We start from the raw sequence: 18,035 nt of genomic DNA, 5'->3' as shown, positions 1-18,035 counted from the left end.
ATAAATTTTTTTCCTTTTTTTTAAATTGAGTGTATATATGCATTGAAAAAAAGCTGAAAGCAAATGCAACAAGATATTGAAAGAGTTTGTTGCTGGTGTGATAGTTTTAATTTCTTTTTTCTTTTCTGATCCATCCCCCTCAATTTCTACAAAGAATGTTAATTACTTCTATAGCAAAAAAAAAAAAAAAAAGTATGTCATATCTTTTGAGTCCTATTTTGTGAGTTAATGTGTGTATGTAGCTTTAAAATGGTATTTTGAATATAGTAAATATAAATGTCAGCCATTTTAATAATGAAATTGTAAGCCTTAACACCTTAAGTAAAAAATTTAAAATTAAATGAATATATAGGATATGCCATGTGGGAAAAATGCAGCAAGGTTTTTAAAACCATCTTTGAGGTGCTGATGCAGCAGCTGGCCTACCAATTCTCCTCTTAACTACCTACCTGTATTTATCTCACGGCAATTTAATTTGTTTGTTCTTTCATTCAGCAAATATTTATGGGTACATACCGGCAAATCATAGATATATCTGCTTTGAGTTCATGCAGGTGATCAAATGAACTCTGCTGTAAGTACACATACATAAATGTTAAACAGATGCATATAGGATTTTTTTTATTTTTTATTTTTATTTTTTTTTTTGCTTTTATTGTTAGTAAGATCGTGTGAGTGATTGTCGTACTGAAAGCATTTGTCTGTTCTGGGTCGTTTGAGTAGCCTTGTGGAAAATTATAAGTAATCTTGACTTTACTGTTCTGTTCAAGTCACACATAACTGCTGTCCTGTCTTTTAAATTAACTCTGCATGTTGCAGAGCCTTTGCTCTTGAAGTGACCTAGTCTCTGTCCCTGTTATTTGCTGTTGGTTTATAATTGCTGCAGTGAAGTATGATCCAAGTTGCTGGGGTTTTCAGTGATTTTGTTAGCGTGTTTGTGAGTGTTGAGAGTACAGGTAAGAAGCAAACCCACCAGGGGTGCCTGGGTGGCACAGCGGTTAAGCGTCTGCCTTCGGCTCAGGGCGTGATCCCGGCGTTCCGGGATCGAGCCCCACATCAGGCTCCTCCACTATGAGCCTGCTTCTTCCTCTCCCACTCCCCCTGCTTGTGTTCCCTCTCTCGCTGGCTGTCTCTATCTCTGTCAAATAAATAAATAAAATCTTAAAAAAAAAAAAAAAAAAAAGAAGCAAACCCACCAGCAAGTTCTGGTTCTACTGCTCCTTGAAGGCAACCGTGGAAGTTAAAAAGCTGTTTATTCACATGCCTTTTACCACTTCATGGTCAAGACTGCTGAACTACTCTTGGCTATCAGTGAACCACTTGATGGAAAAAAAAAATCCTGATGGTATTTCTTACGATGCACTGTTTCCAGCCTTAGGCCAAGTTCAGTGTGGGGCCATGGCTATTGGTTCTTAGTAAGTTTCCTGTTTCTACGCAGAAGGAGGCAAGACTGTGAGGACTGCTACATCTCCCTTCAGGTTTCCCAGATGTGCCTTGTGGAATTTTCCCAGCCACTATTTCTAAAATTTTCTACTTTCATTCATTTCAGTGGTGCTTATATGGAGATTTTTTATTAATGCAATTCTGCCGTCTTTCAGTGAGAGTAAGACAATTATTACTATAAAGAAAATAGTAGAATTACTGTTTATTCAGGCATGGCCTTCTGGCTTTGGTGATTTTAACATTTTATGCTATTCCAATAATAGTAATAATAATAATAATAATAATAATAATAATAATAATATTTCTTTGCGGGAGTTATTAAGAAGACAGCAGGCACGTCCACATGCCTCTGCTGCTTAGAAGGGGGCGGGGTCTGCATCACCGCCCTGTGCTCCTGCTCTCTACCACTAGCAGGCATCTCGGGCATCTGTCTGCACTCACGTTGTCAGCTTCCTCGGTGAGTTCTGATGCTGTGGTCACGAGGTGCTGCTGCTACTAGGTTGGTCATATCAGGTATGGATTCTTCACTTTAGATGTCCTACCCCGGCCAGGTGTTTGGACACCTGTTTCTGTGGCAGTAAAAATACACGGGATTCTTAAAGATTTATTCATAGAGCATTTACTGTGGAAATGTCAGCTCCCATTTCTAAATGCCCATGGTATGCCAGGCCCTGGCAGCACTATTGTGTCCACTAGGTGCCAGCTCTGTGACTTACAGTGTCTTCTAAGGTAGACATGACCATCCCCATTTTACAGCTCAAGGACACTGAGGCTGAGAGAGGGTCATGATTTGCCCAAGTCACGTGGTAAATAGCAGTACAAGGGTTGATGTGCTCATCTGTGTGACTACAAATTTATGTTCTTTTCTCTGCTTCGGACGCTGCATCCCTGAAGAAAAAGCTGGCTGGCTTGCTCTTAGTTCTTGACTTGGAAACGAACCTTAAGGTTGCACCATATTTGAAGAGTGCTATATCCTTTTTTGTTTTGTTTTGTTTTACCCATTTCTGCCTCTCTGCTTCCACAAAAGGTTGTGGTCGAGGATGGCCTTTGATGCGTTCAGTTAATCTTGAGGGAATACACTGCTTGAAGTTGCTGCTGTTTTGCCACTTAACGTTGGCTTTAATTTCAGTAGAAGGCAGTGCTTAAAAGCTTGGACGCAGAGTAAAATCCCGATTCACATTCCAAGTCCAACACTTACTGACTCCGTGTCATTAATTTAACCCCTCTGTGCCTCTCTCGGTTCAATCAGCCGTAAAATAAATGTCATAGTCATTACTCAGAGGCTTTTTGTGCAAATGGAATGAAACAATCCACGTGAAGCCTAGAGACGGGCATGCAGAGAACACCGAACGCCGCCCGCCGCCTCCGCCCTTATCATCAGCGCTATCACATGGAGGTTATGAGCATCCCTGAAATAGTGTCGCCGTGTTAAAATTAGATGTAACTAGAGGAGACACAAGCCTCACAGCCAAAAACCTGGAGAAGAAAATACTTTAGAAGTTTATAAACTTAGGTATTTTTCTTTGAAAATATTTTACATAATTCACAAATATCAAAGCAGCTTAGGTGTGATCATCCGATGAACGGTTTCAGTGGCGGTAACGTTCAGAGAGCCGTGGGCCCGTTCTCCTTATCACTGTCCTAAATTTGTATGAAAAGCGAGTCTTTGCAGAAATTTGTAGCCACAGCCCGAAATAGTCACAGCAGTTCCTGTATGTCTTTGAAATGCGATGAGAATAAAGACAGACCTCACAAACTCGCAGACCCGTTCAGCGGATCTTGTGTGCCCGCATTTTGGGAATCACGTTCCCCCTCCGTGGGAGTTGCACCACATGAACTCTTACGAAATCAAAAAGCTGTAGTGACACGTGTGTCCTAGAGCCCTGGCTTTATGCTAAATACGCATCCGTTTTCTCTGAGTTCCTTATAAAACTGACCTGTAACGCAGCTGGGTTCATCGCTGTCACAAATGTACCACTCCAGTGGGGCACACTGATAATGGGGGGAGACTATGCCTCTGTGGGGGCCAGTGGCATGTGGGAAATCTCTGAACTTTCTTCTCAGTTTTGCTGTGAACTTAAAACTGCTCTAAAAAAAAACGTCTTAGGGAAAAAAAAAAACCACTGACCTGAAAAGTTGTAATTTTAGTATTTGAAAGGAAACTTGATTTTAGAAGAATAATTAACAGGTTTATGTAATCCTTTATTTAACCTGCTTATATAATATGTATAGCACCTTGAAGATATTTGGCATATGTTTCCACGTCACCGTGAAAGAATATGATAATAGCCAATTGGTGAAGAAAAGAACACAAAAGTATAGCACAGATTATGATCTTAAAGGAAACCTTGTGAAATGGATTCATTTTTGTTACTGAAGGTGTTGCCACATTAGATTTGACCCAGCCATTAACTTTAAGTCTACGAAACAAGAGCCCTGTGATTAATCCACTGGATGTTTCACTTTTACAAGTTAAGTTCTTTAAATGTTTTCAAAAGCTCTATCCTATTGGAGCTGTGATTTTTTTTAATAGTTCCAGTATGAAGCTAGAAGGCAGTTGTATGTCTAACCATGTGTCAATGATTGCTAAGGGTCTCTACAAACTAATCAGCACTCACTGAAAAACTCCAGAAATTTTTGACTGGCCACCGTGTGCAGGGTCTTGTGCTAAGGGTGGGTTGGCAGTAGAGGAGGTGGGATGCCAAGGTGAAGATGAGCTGGTCTTTACCTTCAATCTAACTAGAGTCCAAGGCTGAGTCTGGTGAAGTTTGAAAACTGTCTTCTTTTTATTCGCCGATATTGAAAATATAGCATTCAAGTATTTAGATATTTCATTACAAAGTGTGAATGCGTGGCTCAGTCACTTAAGTGTCTGATTCTTGATTTTGGCTCAGATCATGATCTCAGGGTTGTGAGATCAGGCCCCACACTGGGCCCTGAGCTGGACGTGGAGCCTGCTTAAGATTCTCTCTCTGCCCCTGCCCCCCTTTAAAAAAGAACAAAAACAAACAAAACAAGGAATCAAAACAAATAATGAATGGTTATGTGTATGATTAAATAACCTCAGGGTTATGCTTTTGGCTTTAAACACCATCAGTGTGAAGGCAGTTCTTAAGGTAGTGGATAACTTTTTTAGGACTGGATAATAAATAGTTGGATAGACAGTAATAGGTTCTAATAATACGTAAGACCGCGCAAGTTTGCATAAGAGCCTTTGGCTCCTGCATTATCATTACGGAGTTTAAATGAAATAGCTTATTTTTTGAAGCTAGCTACATTTATAATAATGAGTATCACCTGGTAGTTTTAACAGTTTTGCTTTCATTTTTTAGTAAAATATATACATACATTTGTGATAATAAAATATTCATTTATTTACAGTTTCTTAGTAAACTTTTTATGATTATCTGTGACTTGGCAAATGAACATTTGGAGCTTGTATTTTTCACTCAGCTTGAATGTGTGCTATATTGTACTATGTTTGAAATAAACGAACCTCTTTTCTTCTATAATATAAACTGTTTTGTAAAACCAGGTGGAAAAAAGCTAACATTGTGTTATTTGTCACAGATACTGCAGTAAGTATTTTGTAGACTCTTCATGGTTTGGTCCCTAAGCCTTTTGATTCACAAAATCCTGGCAACATTTTAAATATTCCCAGGTATCTATAGAGACAAAACTCATTTTTATCACACTTTAAATATCCTTAATTGATCTTCTATGTCTGTGGTTTGGTTTGGAAATCAGAGGTTTAGTTTCCTTCCTCTGGCTAAATTCCTGAGTTAATCCTTTATTTCCTGCTACATAGTTGCTAAGATCAAGTTTCTTTCCAAGTTTTGCTTTTCTTACCATTTGTCTGGGGCAGGGCAGGGGGTCGATGTGTGTATGTTCTGTTGCCCAGCAACCCTCAAGGATGAGGGTAGACGAGGGCCCTTAAAGAGATGCTTGAGCCAAATATATTTCACTGGACAATTTAGAGAAGTAAAAGCAGTAGCCAAATGGAACAGGTTTAAGATGCGGGTTTGCAAAAATTTGTTCAGCCTTATTTGGTCTTTGGTTCATGGGCTACCTTCTGAGAGTCACTGCTCCAGAAGCTGGGGGTGTGGAACGATGAGTGGGAGGTTTGACCTTTCCTTTTCTATTTTCTATGTTGTATTTTGAATCTTTTATAATGAGCATATATTAGCTTTGTCATTTTAAAGCATAAGAAAGAACATGAAATTTGGGAGGAGGGACAATTACCTCCCAGAAAAAGGTAATAATGTTTTTGTTTCAACAACAAAATTCTCATTTTAGTTTCTAATTATGTGATCTCAGAATACATCTAAATTTTAAATGTAGCTGTTATGTTTTGAATAGGATCCTATCCAAAGTGCCAACATGAGCAAACAAATAATGCAAGTTCTGGGTCCTTTGCTCCCTTCTTGTCTGTTAAAGATCTGAGCACATACCACCAGTTTTTACCTCCGTAAAACGCCTTTGCTTTTTTTTTTTTTTAAGGTAAAATGAAAACAGTGGATAGAGTCTGACATATTTATTTGATAAAATATCATAGTTATAAATGGCACAATATAATTCAGTTTCCACTAACGTTTATTTAATATCACAATCATATATCTCACTTAACATTTACATTAAACTTGTAAGTTAGCTCTTACTATTCTCTCCTTTTCCTGAAGACAGGAAATAGATGTGGAGAGAAATTAAATTAACTAATAGCCCCAAACAAGTACTTAGTATGTGTCAGAACCCAAGTTCAGTTCTTGTTTCATCTGACTGTAGGCCAGCGGTTTTTCTCATTTTGCTCATTTCTCATCCTTTTAGCAGATCTAATGATTCCTGCCCAACAGTAGCAGTGTTCCTTTCTGGGGTGAAGACGGTGGGAGATTTTCCCTGGGGGGACCATCAGAATCTATGTGTGGGATGATATGTGTAGTTTGGAAAAGATGCCAGAGATAATTCAACTTCCTAACCACCTGCCTTGACTGACACTCTCTGCACTACCCCACACTGCACCATGATGGCTCGATTTTAGTCTATTGACTTTAGAATAGAACTTCTTTCAGCTCTTCTATTTAATAACTGTAAAAAGGTTTTTTTCCCCTCCCACAAATTTACCAGACAGTTAATTTCATGGAATATTTCTGGGTTAGTGTATTTCCTTCTCCCAGAAATAAATTTTGCATTATGTGGGGTAAGGAAATTTTTTACCTTTTTTTTTCATTTTTTTTTTAAAGATTTTATTTATTTATTTGACAGAGAGACAGCCAGCGAGAGAGAGAACACAAGCAGGGGGAGTGGGAGAGGAAGAAGCAGGCTCCCAGCCGAGGAGCCCGATGTGGGGCTCGATCCCAGGACTCTGGGATCACGCCGTGAGCTGAAGGCAGATGCTTAACGACTGAGCCACCCAGTCGCCCCTTTTTTTCCATTTTTTTAAACCTAAATTCAATTAATTAACATATAGTGTATTACTAGTTTCAGAGGTAGAGGTCAGTGATTCATTAGCCTTATATAACACCCAGGGCTCATTATATCATGTGCCCTCCTTAATGCCCATCACCCAGTTACCCCACCGCCTCATCCCCCTCCCCTCCAGCAACCCTCAGCTTGTTTCCTATGATTAAGAGTCTCTTATGGTTTGTCTCCCTCTCTGATTTGGTCTTGTTTTATTTTTTCCTCCCTGCCCCTATACTCCTCTGTTTTGTTTCTTAAATTCCACATAGGAGTGAAATCATATGATAATTGTCTTTCTCTGATTGACTTATTTCACTTAGCATAATACCCTCTAGTTCCATCCATGTTGTTACAAATGGCAAGATTTCATTTTTTGATGGCTGAGTAATATTCCATTGTGTACATACATACCACATTTTCTTTATCCATTCATCTGTCAATGGCATCTGGGCTCTTTCCATAGTTTGGCTATTGTGGACATTGCTGCTATCAACATTGGGGTGCAGGTGCCCCTTCGGATCACTACATTTGTATCTTTGGGATAAATACCTAGTAGTACAATTCCTGGGTCATAGAGTAGCTCTATTTTCAACTTTTTGAGGAATCTCCACACTATTTTCCAGAGTGGCTGTACCAGCTTGCATTTCCATCAACAGCGTAAGAGGGTTCCCCTTTCTCCAAAAATGCCTTTGCTTTTGACTATCGTACAAAAGGCACTGGCACACATATGAATACTCAGCTACATTTATCATTTTTCTCTACTAATTTGGGTAAATCCGGGAATGGAAAGAGCAGAGTCGCAGTTAATACTTAATTTGTTCTTGGACACTATAGCTGTCAGATTAGGAATTCTTGCTAATCCCTGACCAACTTTATATTTGGCCCCAAAATATCTGTTCTTATTTCTTCTGTTTCCTCACAAATTGGAGAAATGGGAGCAATTCATAAACTTTTAACTATAATGATTCTCTTTCTAATAAATGACTTTAAAAATACATTTGGGTAGGATTTTAAAAATCTATGACTGGACCCTTTATTTTCAAAGTAAAAGAAATAACCAAAAGCTTAAAACTTACCAAGAAATTAGAATAATTTTCTCAGGTCAAAGTGTAATTTTCTTCTTGAAAAAGCAAATATTAATCTAATAGTTTTCCAGCAAGATATCAAAAAGAGAGTCCTCAATAAGTAAATGTAGTGCTTATCTTGTCTGTTGAACCAATGAAATGTTCTAACTAGAGTAAAAATGTTACATTTCATTTTCAGCCTATACCTAAATATTAACTCCATGGAGTTATTTCTTTGATGTCTTTCAAGTTTATTCCCCCACAGAAAATATTTAATTTTTCCCAAATATACAAGTAATACCTACTTATTACACTAAAAAATGAAAATATTAAGAAAAAGTTAAAAATCCCCTATAACCCTACCACCTTCCTGTAGCTACTGTTAGCATGATGGAATATGTTTCGATTATATGTATAGTGTCATCATATTCTGCATACTCTTTAGAGCCTGGTTTTTCAGTTGACAGAGCATCATGTGGGTAGTTTTTCCATGTCAATGAATATATATCCATATTGTCATTTCAGATCACTGCATGGAATCCCCTTATAAGTCATATGTATTAGTTATTTTTACTATAATAAAATAATAAACTATCTGTCCTTATATCTTTGTATACCAGTCTGATTTCCTTAGGGTAAAGATTTAGCTGTGGGATTGCTGGGTCAATGAGGCATGTTCTTCTTTTTCCAAAGACTTCATAATAAAATGGCTCCTCTTTATAAAGGTTATACCCAATTTATACTCCCTTTTCCCCAGCTGATCCATTCTTGAATCTGATGGTTTAAAAAAAATCATTATTATTTTGGTTTCATTTCTTTGAATACTTCTGAAGTTGAGGTTGAACATCTTTCCAAATGTTCTGCATGAGTTGCCTGTTCATGTACTTCGCCTATTTTTCTGTTGGAATGTTACTTACTGATCTGTGAGTGCTTTTTATAGTCTGTAGAACACATCTACTGTTCATTGTATCTGATGTATTGTTTTCTTTGTGCATTTAAAAATTATTACAAGATATTACAATTATAATTATTTCCTAAGGATTATAAGAAACTCTAGAGACTGAAGTGGTATTAGGGCTCTGGGCTTTTTTGATACAGACCTTCCTTTTTGTCTGTTGCCCTTGGAGAGGTAAGCAAATATTTTTATGTAAAGCTAATTGCCTAAGTGGTAGATATACATTCTCATAAAGTTATAAATATGTTGAGACATGCTCTGTGGTTTTTGCAATCCGTGTGATCTCTGACCTTTTCTCCGAGCCTGAAAGCAGTACTGTGGCGGCGGCAGCCGAACCGCATATGTAGAAGAGGGGAAAACCAAATCCTGGCTGACATGTTTCTGACTGTTCCTGCTGCCTTTGGTCTCCCTCAGGAACTTGCCATTGTTCACATGGCTCACTGGTCTCACTGTGATCTCTGTGATCTCACCCCCAGGTCCATCGCATGAAAAATGGGTTGTCTAATCCTGGGCTGCATTTCCATCTATTTTCAGAGTATCCACGTACTGGAGAGGACTGCTTCCTCCAGCACCGAGCCCTCTGTCAGTCGGCAGTTGCTAGAACCAGAGCCGGTCCCCCTCTCCAAGGTCAGTGACGGGATGTGGTGTTTCTCAGATGGCGTGATGCCTGCTCTGGGACCAGCGGAACTGTAAACAGGTCTTCCACCTGACTCCCCTAAGGTAGCTGTGATTCCTCTTGTAGGCCTGCGCTGCCACATCTTTCTGCCCCCAGTATGTAGGCTTTCTCTGCCCGGTGCCAGGGAGGAATGGAGGAAAGTATATTTTTCTGGGAATTGCGGGAGTACAAAGATCCAAACTACTCTTTAGTTTAAAGGAAGAGAAACTATTGTCATTCTCCTGTTGGAGACATGAGCAAATATTTCTGCGTCAAGCTAATAGAAAAAAAAAAACCTGCAATACTAACAGCAACAGCTACCATGATTGCCTGTGCACTGTGTTCCAGGCATGGTGCCAGGTGCTTAAATACATGATCCCATTTAACAGAACCCTTGCTAACAGCACCATGCAGTGGAGGTATCTATTACGTTTACAAATATGGAAACCGAGAATTAAGAACTTGCTCGGGTTCTGAAAAAGCTGCTAAGTAGCAGGGCAGGGATTCAGACTTAGACTGTTTCAGTTCTACCCCACCCGCAGGTCCAATAGCACCTGCCTGGAGGGGCTGTTGGATAGTCAGTCCCAGGCTTCTCCTCCCATCTGGCTTTCCTCTCTGTGCGCTCCGAGAACACCGCAGACTACTGATGAAAACCTCTTCTGTTTAATGGAAGCCAGCGTTCCCTTCCTTCAGCCTTCTCTTTCTTGGACTGGGGAGACCTCTAAATTCATTTATGTCTCAAATGCAAAAAATCAGAAAGAAAATCCCTACCCCTTGCTCGAAACCCTGCAGTTTTTTTCAGCAGGCTGCCTCTCCTATGGAGAAACTCAGAAAATAGAATGCATGGGGATTTGGAATGCAAATATAAAAATAGCACTTTATTTCCCCAAAAAGACTTTGAAATATGTATCACTGATTCTTCCACTTTGCTTTTCCTACATTAAATAGAATCCTTTAAGGAAAGAACACATTTTATGGTATGGAATACATATGCTTGTACTCTTCATATTTGGAAGATATTGCAAGCTATAAAGTTTGTGTTATTGGACAGGAGTAGACTGCAAAACTAAGGAAAGGGGGTTATCAAACTTAAAAAACAAATTAGAGAGAAAGAGAAAATGATCTGACTTCTATTTGAATGGCAAACAGAGAATGCCAACTTGGTAACTACAACTAGTAATCTCTTTGAAAACATCAGTTCTCTCTTACCGGCAGCTATTGGAGAGAGACTCAAGAAACACTGGGGCAGTGGGAGAGGCCCCTAACATTTCCTGAGCACCTACTTTGTCCCAAGCATTGGATCAGCACAGATATTCTCTCACAGAATCAGCCTACTGGATGAAGTGACTACTGATGTTCTATCATTTTACTGATAAGCAAACTGAGAGACTCGGAGCATAAGTAAGTTAGTTGTCCAGAGTCAGGTAGCTGGGAGGTGTGTGCCGAAGACCAGGATGATGAGAGAGACAGGGTGAAAGGAGACCTCTGAGACTGACACGCAGAAACGGAAAGGAGAGTTGCTGGTATTAAAAACACAAATCAGGAGGAACCTCCTGGTTGGCAAACATCGGAGGCATTGGGGAATCGGTGCCGTTGCAGAGGGCACGGAAGCTCTACGCCCTGTGCCCTCTGCGTCTGTCCCACCCGGCTGTTCCCAGTTAGGTCCTGTAATAAACTGGCGATCTCGTAAGTACAGGAATAATAATAAAGAGCTAATGCGCACAGGACTTGCTTGGTCCCCGTCTCCCACCCAGTGCATCTCTAGCGTCCTTGGCATCTCACGGTATACTCCGGCTACACCCGTCTGCACACAGTTCCCAACCCTGGCCGTGCTCTTTCTCTGCTCCACGGGGGCATGTCCGTTCCTTCTGGAATGCTCTCCTGCACCTAGCTAGAAGTCCGGCTCTTCTAAGTCAGGCCCACAGGAGCCCTTCTTCAGATGCTGCTCCTCACCTCCCTGCCCCGACCCACCGTCGGCCCCAGCCTCTCCCTGTGCTTAGGACATCTCTTACTTTATCTTACATTCTTTCTTCCATCAGGTCCTCTAGAAGGACAACTGGGAGTAGGGTGTGTGTGATTATGGAGGGAGAGCCCTCAGGACAAGGGTAAGAGAAGAGCTTAGGGCAGTGTGGTGCTGGCAAGATGGGGTTTGGGCTGGCGTCCCCCCTTGAGCCAGCTCCCAGGGTGAGCCCCAGAGCGTGAATTGTACCGCAGAGCTGCTCTCACCCCGAGGCAGGGACTTTCTGTTCCCTCGGCTGTTTGTACTCTTGCGTCCTTCAGTGGCTGAGAGTCTCGAGGGAGGGAGAGGCCGAGGTGTGGGTGCCCCAGCTGTGGAGAAGGGAGGTTCGTGCCCAGGCACGAAGGCCCCAGCTTCCGCAAGCAGTTCACGGGGAAGGGGAAGGAGGGCGCGTCGGCCGTGCGCAGGCAGCTGGCACCTGGATCCACCGGCCTGACGCAGGCGGTGGCTCGGACGCCGACAGCGCCCACTTCCCATTGCTCCCCCGAGCTGTTGCCCGCCTGCACCCCGCTGTAGGACTCCTGCTCGTGCTGGGCTGGTTTCATATTAACAGACACCACCTCTCTCGGCGCCTCCTGAAATCGGAGGATCCCACCCATTCCAGACACCAAAGCATCTCACCATCCCCCAGTCCCTTTGAGAGAAGACGGACTCCCGGCACTGGTTGGGGGCGGAAGAACAGCGTGTGAAGCACCCATCGTCCTGACTCAGGCTTTGCTGGAATTCTTTGTTTGGTGTTTTCGCCTCCTGAGGCGTGTTCCCGGACCACCCGCCCTGCCCGCAGCCCTCGTGCCCCTAGAGCATACCCTTGAGAAAGGAAAGGCCTCAAAGGAACAGACTAGGGCTGTTATCAGATCACTTTCTGGTTTTAGTTGTTATCGTTAGATAAAAAGTGTATTTAAAATTTCTAGAATGGCAAAAATGTTTGTATTATCTGACTCAAGTCCTGATTAAGTTTCTAAGTAAGCCAACAAAAATTGGAGACTTTAAAACAGAAAATTAGTATCCATTGAAATTACAAAAAAAATTCTTCAGTTTTTAGAAAGTGATTTTAACTTTCCTAAGGTAGACCTAGTCTGCTAAGCATGGAGGTGGATCGTATTGAGTGCTGAGATGGGCTGTTTTCATATCTTACACACCTTATTTATAAAATTATCATCAACATTTATCACTGAAATAGGGAGGGTGTTGTTCGCTCTGGATTTACCTTGTTGCCTCTGTCAGTTTGACAGCTTATTTAACGGTAAGAACTGTATTAGGATTCTTTTCAATTTCTTTTGGCTTTAGTAACATCAGATCAGAGCAAAAGGAGTTATTTGTTCGGAGCTACTGCATTTATGTTTAAGAAATACATTTTAATTTTTTGCCTTCTCTATCTTACCCTTTTTTTCCCTCCTCTGTAGTTAAACCAAGAAAAAAACTACTGTGATAGAAATCAGTAGCCATAGCGCCACAGGCATAAGCTGGTATTTTAGTCGGAGTTTAATTAGAAAAAAATCCAAAAAGCACTGTACTTTTTATTAAATATTTCCATTTTTACAAGTTATGCAGGGTATTCATATATATATGACTACACACACATATACACACCACACATCATATATGTATGTACACACACATCACATATGTGTACACATCACACACACAGAATAAATCAAAGATGAACACTAGCCTTCAGATAAGATCTAGCTGAAAATGAAAATGTTATTCTAGAAATGCTATCCGTGGATAGGGCTACTAAAAATAGAAATGTCATTAAATACAGCTGCTATCTAAGAACAGAGAAAGTTCTAATGAATATATTTACACATATACGGAGAGTTATTCTTTACTTGATTGTATCAAACTTTTTAAAATAAATCAGTAGAAATCCATCATTTTTATGAAAATTTTTATCTACTTTTCTGGTGATGGTAGAACCTAGTGTTTTCTCTGATTATTCTGTCATTCATAAGCAATGCTTACTTGTTGAGTTGCAGTTCAATATATTAAAATGGGAATACCAGAGCACCCCTCTCTGTGCTCCAGACCATAATGCCACCTGTACTTGTATTGTACAAAAAACATGGTATACAGCCTGAAATTGTCTCATCGGAAACATTTTTTAAAAAAATTATTTTATCTAGGGGCACCTGAGTGGCTCAGTCTGTTAAGCATCTGACTCATGAATTTGGCTCAGGTTATATCAGGGTCATGAGATCAAGCTCCACGTCAGGCTCCACGCTGGGCATGGAGCCTGTTTGGGATTCTGTCTCTCCGTTTCCCTTTGCTTCTTGCCCCAACTCACGCTCACTCGCTCTCTTAGAAAAAAGAAAAAGAAAAAAATTATCGAATTAACAGTTTTGACCAGCTTAGTCACGGTTCCTGACAATATTATCTTCAAATAGAAAATTACTTCTTGGGCTGTTTGTAAGAAGATACTTACAGATACTGTAATGGGTTCTTAATGTTGATGAATGGATAGCAGTAGGTGTGTTCCGTAAGGTAAATAGTTCATTCACTGGGGACCCCTCAGGGATGACCAAGTAGACAAAGAAATGACACTGGTCTCAGATTGGTGTTCCTCGTCCAGTAGGGGGCATTTAGAGTTGGGTTTGGGAGAACAGAGGCCCAGTGTTGGCTGAGAGGGCTTTTCATAAGCCAGGGTATCACCTGGGCTTAGTGGTGCTCCAATGAAGCAATGTTCAGCTGCATCTCCCGGAAACATAACTTACTGTGAAAAAACACAGCCCCGTTTATACATGCTTGACCTTAAACATAGATTTCACTTGGCCATAGGGCAAGCAGCTTCTGGAATGGAAGGAGGGAAAAAGAAAAAGGGGAATGGAGGGTAAATACGTTAGCCTCAACCTTTCCGTCCCCGGGGGCAGCTTTAGTAACTGATGATGGCACCTGGGCCTCTGGGCCTTGTCAGAGCTTCACAGGCCTTCAGTAGGCTCTGGGCAGCCACCACCTAGACCTTTGCACCCGCAAGTCCATCAGCCATTCCTGTTGAAGCCTCTGTTTGTGATTGAGGGATGATTCCTGATAGAATGTATCTCTTCAGAAGGCGATTTCCCCAGTGAGCTTGGGATGGGGCATTCTGCAGAGAGGCCTGCCCCCCTCTGTGGAGCTGCATCCAGCTTCCGGAAGCTGAGCCAGCAGAGCGGTTACCCCGAGAGGTTGTGCTTCCCTGTGCCGTGGGAGGGGTTGTAGCTGTTGCACGTGACCTTGTTGCTCGTGCCTCTACTGCTTCAGCGCGCCCCACGCCTGAGATCTAGAATACCAGTGTTTGCCTGGTCGGCAGGTACTTTGGAACTGCATAGGCCCGTAGGAATCACCTGATCCGGTGATTTGAAAACCCGGGATGTTGCTAAGGGCCAGGTATCTAACATGGGGGCGGGCCCAAGGGGCACTGGTGCAGACTGAAGGCTTCTGGGCCCCCTTCCCTCTGGGCAGGCCCACTGCTGCCGGATCTTATAGACTTGAACAAAACTCTCGAAGCTCAGATTTTTTTACATCTGAGATCTTCTGACTTTTAAATGTTGACAACTCATTAAAAAATTTAGACATCATAGACACACAGAACGTGTCTTATAAAAGAAGAAACCATGATTTGGAGGGTGATCATGTAGCCTCTAGGATCCCAGATTTCTGGCCTTGAAGTACAGGGCTCCCAAGGGTGTGTGTTTCAAAGGATGTGTGTCTTCCAAAGCATGGACTTCTGGGTGATGTGTGGCGAGCAGGGCATGGCCTGTGCCTGTCCCACTCTGAAATGCACGCAGCCGCAGCACCGCCGTTAGTGAAGTGGGTGATGGGCCACTCAGAACACCGAGGCCTTTCCATTTTACACAGAAGGCCAGCACTCCACCCTAATTGAACATTTGTCATCAAAACAGCCTTACTTTAAAATGTTAAAGTGCCTTGGTGCCCAGAGATGAACTGTCTGGAAAAATGCATTTTAAACCTTCTGAGTACATGCCATCAAAACTCCATTCTGCCCTGCAGTCCCCCCGCCAACCATCTCCGATGGTCTACCTGGAAACTCGTTTTAACTTCACTTATAAGCACAACGCTGTGTCGGGTGTTAGACTTGGCTCCAGAACGTGGTTCATACTTCTGATGTGTCCAGTGCTGCTTCAGAGCAGCTTCCACTTAGGAGTCCACTCTGACTGTGTCATCAAACACTGAAAACATGTGACTCGTTTTTCTTTTCTCTCAGGAAGCTGACAGCTGGGAAATTATAGAAGGGCTGAAAATAGGCCAAACCAATGTCCAGAGACCAGACAAACATGAAGGCTTTATGCTGAAGAAAAGAAAATGGCCTTTAAAAGGCTGGCACAAGGTACCATTTTCATCGTGTTCGTCTTCAGATCGTCTTCGTCATAGAGAGCCTCTTATCTGGTGTCATTAGGGGGAAATTGAGGAGTATGATTGCATGTATAAAACTAATTTTCACAGCCTTTTTTTTAACCGTATGGGCTTCAACCTATTATACCTATTTAAGCCTGAGATCTGTAGTACCTGTATTCAGGGAAACCGTATTTTACGTGATATTTAAAGTCCAGCTTGTACGTGTTGTCTACTCTGCTTTTTTCATTTAAAAATAATATGAATATTTAAAAAATAATAATATGAATAGGTGCTTATTAAATACTCTCTGAAATAAGATGTTTTTAAATGCATATGTATGTTCCATTGGATGGATTTTTATTAGATTCCACCATTATTGAACCAATTCCCTGTTGCTGGACATGGAGGATATGTCTGATTCTTTTGCTATTATGATGTGATGAGCATCCTCATACACAAATTTCTATGTAAGTCCTTGGGATAAAGTCTTGGAATTATTGTTACCACTGCAAACTAAAGATGTACAATCACTGATCTTGGAAGTTTGTTTACTGCCCTTGAAAGTATGTGGTTTCTTCTTCTCTGTCCTACCCCACATCCTTTCTCCATCTTCCAGTTTTAATTATGGAGAAAATATTCTGTACTACACTGTTGCAATTACCTGAGTAACAAGAATACTGTAATGCTAAGAAGGAGAAAATTCCTCCATTTTCAGCATAAGCCCCTCGATAGACCACCTGTACCTTCTCTGAAGTCACTGGAAGAACAGGTTCATCTGCTTGACACGTTTGCCAATGGATTTCATCTCAGGGCAGATGAATCTGTTGGCCCAAGTGGCTGGGTGGTGGCTGTCCAGTTGCCCAAAGCAGGGACATTATGGATTAGGATCCTTAGGAAATACATTTTTTGCAATTTTAGGGAAGACTTAAAATTAATGGACAGGAGATGTTGCCCCACTCCCCTGTCTCTGAGGGTGAAATAAAAACAGGTCCAAGAGGCTTCTGACTAGTGTTCCTTCTCACTTGTCAGAAGCATCCTCAGTCTCTCCTGAACCTATAATATTATCCCAATACTAGGAATTTCTCTCTACCCTTGCTCTTCCTTGGACTTTGGTCTCCTGGCCATACTCCTTCCCAGAATCACCTTTCCTTTTCATTCTGGCCTCACGACTTCGCAATTCCTCGAATCAGTGGCCTTGCTAATCTCTTCCCTAGTGATCACACAATAGATTATCCCTGCTAATTTCTTTGATAGGTAGAAATGGAAAAGTAGAGAAAAGAAGTCAAAGAAACCGATGTTATGAATCTCATTCTCAGGTCGACATCTCAGCAGCCACTCTTTCTGGGCCATGCCTTTGAGTGTTTTTCTATGTAAATAGTGGGAGGTTCACACTTGTATTGCCTTTTCTCCAGATCTCTAATACCATCAGATATTTATTCAAGCATCAGCATATTTGATTGCCCAAGTCTTGGGTGATTGAGTAATCAAGTGTTTTTCAGCCATGGAGATGCTTTCTTTCAGTGCTTACTTGTCACCCCTAGGACCTGTGTTGAAGGGGTTTTCATGGCCTTCTGTGAGTTCTGGCAGAGTATACCCGAGCCTGCCCGCCTGCCACTGCGGCAGCTAAGTGTTCCCGAATCACATAAAACCTTCCCAGCAGACCAATTTTCCAACAATAGAAAGACTCCTTGCATCTGTAGAGACTGTAGGAGGGCATTGGACCCGTTGTTCGATCGAGTCCTAGAACTGTTTGTTCCCGTGTGAATTGCCCACGGAAAGGAAATCAACAGAGGGTTCCTGGGTGTTTGTGAAGCAATGATGGCTGAATTCATTTGGACTGGACCAGGAGCATCTTGGAGGAGACAAAAACTGCCAAAAATCTCTGTCTCTCTCTTTCTCTCTCTTTTTTTTGCCCTTAAAGTAATTTAAAAGCAATTTTTAATCTCTTTTACTAATAGTGAAATGTAAGCATTTTGCTAAGTAGAGATGCAAGTATATTGCTAAAGCTGCTTCTTAAACTTTCCAGATAATTTATTACTCGTAGATCTAGTTCATGGACTCCTGTAACAGACGTGAGCATTTTCAGGAATTTTCCATGGTATCCAGGGAAATGTA

General features: G+C 41.4%; 1 protein-coding gene across 5 annotated transcripts in view; it reads left to right on the top strand.

The window, feature by feature from the left end:
• Window positions 1-18,035, top strand: part of OSBPL6 (oxysterol binding protein like 6) — an 85,703-nt gene that overhangs the window by 11,014 nt on the left and 56,654 nt on the right. For all 5 annotated transcript variants that reach the window (XM_008687184.2, XM_008687188.2, XM_040643427.1 and 2 more), the window contains exons 2-3: window positions 9,451-9,543; window positions 15,790-15,912. In XM_008687184.2, coding sequence (XP_008685406.1) covers window positions 9,451-9,543; window positions 15,790-15,912 — 216 coding nt within the window. The remainder of the gene's footprint in view (window positions 1-9,450; window positions 9,544-15,789; window positions 15,913-18,035) is intronic.

The sequence above is a fragment of the Ursus maritimus genome, unplaced genomic scaffold, assembly GCF_017311325.1.
Source record: "Ursus maritimus isolate PB19 unplaced genomic scaffold, ASM1731132v1 scaffold_1, whole genome shotgun sequence".
Taxonomy (NCBI): Eukaryota; Metazoa; Chordata; class Mammalia; order Carnivora; family Ursidae; genus Ursus; species Ursus maritimus.
This window is presented reverse-complemented; position numbering and strand designations above follow the sequence as displayed.